The sequence below is a fragment of the Pundamilia nyererei genome, unplaced genomic scaffold (assembly GCF_000239375.1).
Source record: "Pundamilia nyererei isolate P.nyererei 1_Seehausen unplaced genomic scaffold, PunNye1.0 scaffold00003, whole genome shotgun sequence".
Classification (NCBI taxonomy): domain Eukaryota; kingdom Metazoa; phylum Chordata; class Actinopteri; order Cichliformes; family Cichlidae; genus Pundamilia; species Pundamilia nyererei.
Window position 1 is genome coordinate 8,310,629 of NW_005187404.1, and position 5,738 is coordinate 8,316,366.

A 5,738-nucleotide genomic window follows, 5' to 3' on the forward strand; every position below is an offset into this window, starting at 1 on the left:
ATTGATTGATTGATTGATTGATTGATTGATTGATTGATTGATAAGTTTTCATTATGTGTAGAGACAACACTAGTTCCCTTGTTTGGTTTGGCCTTTTTTATGTAATGTTTGAATCATTCAAAGATCAGTGTTAAGTGGCTTAACACACACAAAAAAACATTCCTCTATAAATGAACAGGCATAAGAACTGGACTCAGAGAAAAATAGCCAATGTAAAAACAAAAAAAACAAAAACAGAAAAAAAACAAATTGCTGAAAGACCTTCAGAAATCTTGGAAAACAACTGATCAAGACCATTTTTTTAAAAATACAAGAGTTTCAGGTTGCTTGGAAGCAAAATATAAAGAAATAAGGGAAGACTTTTGCACAGTACTGTCCATTCATGTACTTCCTCATTCTTAGGAAAATGCAAGCCCCAAGGCAAGGTCGGGTCTAAAATTAGTTAGCAACAATGTGACACTACTGTGTTGAGTAAACTGTCAGACATAAAAAATAAAAAAAAACCACTTGCTAGCATTCACTCCAGTAATTATCTCCACGATTAACCTCCTAAGACCCGAACTCTTCCATGGCATGCATTTTTAATTTCTCTTTGATATTTGGGCATGTTGGGACCTGATGATTGTAAAAACAAAAAATTTCCAGATTTGTTTTTTTTTTTACCTGTTTTTTGTTTCTGAGAAAAATTTGATCCACATATGAGGACATATGTTTAAAATTTCGATAGAACGGTGGCAGCATGATGTCCTTGTAAGTGGATATCCCTCCCTTGTAGAGCAGAATTTATTATTTTGGTCTAGACATCCCAAAATGTGATGTCCACATATGTGGACGCCAGGTCCTAGGATGTTAAGATTTGTCATGAATGCATACACACATACACAGAATCCCAAGGTGAAAAGACCGTTAAGCACAGTTGTAATACCCAGTATTATATATGTTATTATTACCCTGAATGATGATCATACCTTGAGTGACATATTCCTGAAACCAGTCCCGAGATGTCTGGGCATGTCCGTGCACCATGTTGTGTAGTAAATTGTTATTAGATTAAAAACACCCTCATATTACCACTCATCTATCCATAACAATCACAGATTAATGATTTATCTAAGACATAAAATTCATGCAAAATAAAGTTTTAGAGGTGTACATAGTCATTTCTTCTTTATGATCTTTTTGGTCTGTGGATAATCTGCTTCTAATGACTGCATTTGGGCTAGCGGTGCCTAGAACTGGGAGTTGTCAGTTATTCTAAGCGAAAGGAAGGCGTATAATATTCTAGTGCATGATACATTACATTGAAAAAAAATCCAAGGTGATGGAAAAAGAAGTGGCTCACTGGAAAACTCAGTAAATCTTTTAAATCATTTCTCAAAAGAAGCCATTTATTCTCAAACCTCATACACAAGAAAGTAACTTAGACATTATTCATTTCTTCCTATAACAGTTTCAGAAGAATTATGCAGGTGAGTTTTTAGTATCCTGATTCATGCACAATATAAATCAAACCTCTGCACTGGCATGAAGATCATGAACTATGAGTCTGATGACATATTTGCTAAGGTGAATCAGATCCACCATTTTTAACTGCTGTCACAGATAAGCACCTTCGTGGCACTTAGAACTAAGAGATAATATACAGGAGTACACGTTAGATCAAGATCCATCACTAACAGGTGACTTTTGGATCAAAACAACATATTAGTCAATGTGGTGAAATGAGAAGCTGAAAAGCCACAAGACATAGCTCATTCACATTAAAGACTCAGTATGCAACAAGGTCATCTAGCTTACTAACATGCAGAGTACAGATATCTACATTCTGTGTTCAGGGTTACGTGGGATTCTCCACGATTTGTTTTTAGAACTAAACAAACCTCTTGGATGAGAAGTGAAACATCTTCACAAATGTAAAGGAGTCCTGGTGCCTTTTTTCAGCCTCAATATACTTTCAAGGAAGAGAGTGATACAACAGAGCTGTGGTTGTACAGTAAAGTTATAAAGGAACCAACGTTTGTTATGGTTTTAGTCAACTTTCCAAACATAATTGAGTTAATGTGCCATTATCAGAATGGGAAGTTGCATTTTACATATGCAGCTAGCAACACTGAAAACCTGCATTGAAAAAACTCTCTATGAACACTATTTATATTACACATACTTCACCACTGGAGAAATTGTTCCTATAAATTTGCTGCAAACATAAAGTTATTTAGGTTAATGAATTTTTACCCACTATAATTGAATTCTGTCACTTCAGCGTTATTATGTTGTCAGTCTACTGGATCCCTGAAGACTACAAAAATCAATGGCTGATTTTCCATGCAGTATTTATTGGATAACTGTTGATGGTGTCTTTTTTAAGGCTGGCGTGCAGAGACATGGATGTCTTCATGGACAAGGATTTCAGTATGACTGGCAACACAAGTCATGAAACATCACGAGCAAGAATAGAAGGAAACAAAGACCAAGGACTCAACCACAGCGACCCCTTGGACATGTTCATAGGCATAGAGCTCCTTCAGCGATACAAGCCTCTCTTCCTGCCTCTGTACTGCCTTGTAGTGGTAGTAGCTGTTGTTGGAAACTCCTTCCTTTTGGCTTGCATCCTGGCTGACAAGAAACTCCACAATGCCACCAACTTTTTCATCGGTAACTTAGCAGCAGGTGACCTGTTGATGTGTTTGACTTGTGTTCCGCTGACAGTGTCTTACGCCTTCGACAGCCATGGCTGGGCTTTTGGAAGACCTTTCTGCCATTTGGTTCCCTTGCTGCAGTGTGCCACAGTCTTTGCATCAGTGCTTTCACTTACTGCTATTGCTGTGGACCGCTATATTGTTGTAGGTAAGGGACTTGACATTACCATTACTGATTAGCAGTAATTTACTGTACGTTCAAAAGTTAATCTTACTATATTCCAAAATGTGTTTTCTGTAATGCGAAATGCAAATTGACCACACACAGATTTAATCTCCTGATACTGAGATGACCAAGCTAAAATAATTAGAGACTTCTCTAATTTTTACACACTTCTATACATGGCCACTTTAATTTCGGTATGAAATAACATCCTTATTGTTTTTACCTAATATATACTATATCTGTATTTTTTCCTTGTCTCAGCTCATCCAGTACGGAGGAGGATTTCTGTGTGGGGTTGCGGTGCAGTGACTTTGGGTGTCTGGCTTTTATCTTTGGCCCTGGCCGCACCTCCATCGTACTACACAGACTACCTGGACCTGCGGCCCACGGGCATTGACCTGGTAGTGTGTGAAGAATTCTGGCCAAATAGTGGCAATCTGCGGCTTCTCTACTCTTGCTTCATTTTAATAACCTCGTATATGATCCCACTGCTGTCAGTTAGCGTATCCTACTGTGCCATTACTATCAGTTTGAAGCGCTATTCAGTGCCTGGGGAGCCATCAAACAGTCAGCAGCGCTGGAGCCAAAGGAGGAAGAAGACGTTCTCTCTGCTGGTGGCCTCAGTGCTGGCCTTTGCCCTGTGTTGGCTGCCTCTCCAGGTGATTCAAGACATTGATGAATTCTAACCATTACTCCATTAATCCTTATCTATAGGCATTAGACAAAGAAAGTAACATTTTTCTATATGTATCTGTTCGAAACTCATAACCTCAATAGCAGCAAAATGATGCAAAACTGCAGGTTTAACTACTATTAGGATGATTCAATTTTATGCATCATTAACTATGGAAACCCAACATCAGATATTTGTGTCCACAAAGCCAATATTATGTCCACAATGAGCCATGTAAAAGGCTAACAGATTAGGATTTCATTGTCACATTATTGAACTGGAAGGAAAAGTTGACACTGCAATATGGCTGCAAACACTCAGAGCCTTGTTTCACTAAAAGCACTTTGCGTGCACTGCTTAAATGCAGATCGTAAGTGTTGGTAGAGTCGCATTTCTAAAGTCAATGTTGCATGCAAATTGATAAATTCGTGGCTTCTGCAAGGCTCCTTCATGACTTAGGAGAAGGGTATTTGTCATGGCTAGTGAAACGTGTCCAAATGAGTCAAAAGTGAAATGATCTGGTTTTATAAATTGCAGTTGGCATGTTGCAAATCCTGCTGCTAAACACCGAAACTTAACTTGTGACGTGGAATGATTTAGTATTAGCGTTCAACCAAATCTAATTATGCTGGCAAATTTCACATTTCTGAAATCCATTACCACAGTTCAAGCTGCCTTCTAATTTATGATTTTCTAGGCAGAAAGAGAGGAGCAGCTTGGTCAGACTTTTCAAAAATGTTCCTAATAGTTTAAGAAGTCAGTGCTGATTCGATGCATAAAACAACTTTTTCCATTGTGTTTTGTAGGTGCTGAACCTGTTGCTGGACTTGGACCCGGACTTCCATATTATGGGCAAGCGCTACATAAATGTCTTACAAGTATGTTGCCACTTAGTGGCTATGAGTTCTGCATGTTACAACCCTTTCATTTATGCCTCACTGCACAGCAAGGTGCGAATGCACCTCAAAGGTTATCTCTGTCCTTGCCATAACCACCAGAGAAGGATGGTGGAGAGATCCAGTTGAACCCACAATGCGACTGTAGCAGCTCTTGATATGCAGAGCCCATTCTTATCCGCAAGCTAGCACCTGCACCCCAGCATGAGCGTTAATGTCTGAGACATCCAGGAGAATACAATGAGGCTGTTCAAAATTTATTTAAACCATTTTCTTCATGCTTTACCAGCATGTTGTGACGTCATGGCATTTAGTCCTTTCTTGTAGCATCTCCAAAGGCAGTGCTAAAAAAAAACAACTAAAAAAAACACTGCTTACAAAGAAATCCAATGATGGTAAAGAAAAAGAAGACCAGTGAAGAGTCCACTGGGATCCCTGTGTTCTGCTTAGATGGCAGTGCTGCAGAGGCTAAGCAGACGCTGCAGCTTTGAAAAGGCCAGCGGGGGTATAAACAGTATTCAGCTGTAGCAGACTTATGCTTGAGGCTGAGATCATGGGTGTTAACTCTGGTTACATGGACCGGTTTGCTTAAACATTAAACACTTGACTTCAGGGAGCTGACCGTACAGTGAACTCCTCAAACCAGACGTGGATCAGGAAAATACTAATGATGGTTTTATGTTGTCCACAGAACTGAATGTCATTCAATTATTTACATATATTATTGGATAACAAATTGCTGGCTATTTTTAGGTTTATTAAACGTAATTAGGTGGTACAGTCTAAGTGTGTTGTATGTGTAAATAAATATATATTTGTGTTTTTGCATACATGCTGTATGCAGTCTCTTCATTTTCTGCAGGTCAAAACTACAGTATATGCATTAATGATAAAAATGCATCTTACTATATACGACACCTTGCAGCAGTATTGGAAATCGTCTTCAATTACATCTTATCAATACCAAATTAATAAAGGATTTACTTGAGTGAGAGCTCATAGTTAAATGTTAAGTGCTCTGGCTCTACCTGACAAAAGAGACTGGCACAATAATTAATTATTAGATAATTAAAGCACAGACAAAAACAATAACTGTAAAGCATTACTCTGCTGATGCCGTTCTCATTGACTTGCCATCAAGTATGATTAATGCTTTCATAGGCTGGGTATGAAGACTCACCAGAGGACATGCTAATGTGCTCTAAATTGCAAGCAAGCAGAATTAATTTGGTTCATTCGGTTAATTAGAAAGCTAAAATTTAGATCTGTCTAAAGCTCTCTATTTGGACAGATAAATAAATAAA

General features: G+C 38.3%; 1 protein-coding gene across 1 annotated transcript in view; it reads left to right on the top strand.

The window, feature by feature from the left end:
* LOC102210845 (prolactin-releasing peptide receptor) overlaps positions 1–4,766 on the top strand; it is a 15,400-nt gene extending 10,634 nt beyond the window's left edge. Inside the window, exons 2-4 of the mRNA XM_005720865.1 lie at positions 2,369–2,847; positions 3,127–3,524; positions 4,345–4,766. Of these exons, the coding sequence (XP_005720922.1) occupies positions 2,385–2,847; positions 3,127–3,524; positions 4,345–4,563 (1,080 nt within the window). The 5' untranslated portion in view covers positions 2,369–2,384 and the 3' untranslated portion in view covers positions 4,564–4,766. The remainder of the gene's footprint in view (positions 1–2,368; positions 2,848–3,126; positions 3,525–4,344) is intronic.
* The last annotated feature ends 972 nt before the right edge of the window (positions 4,767–5,738 follow it).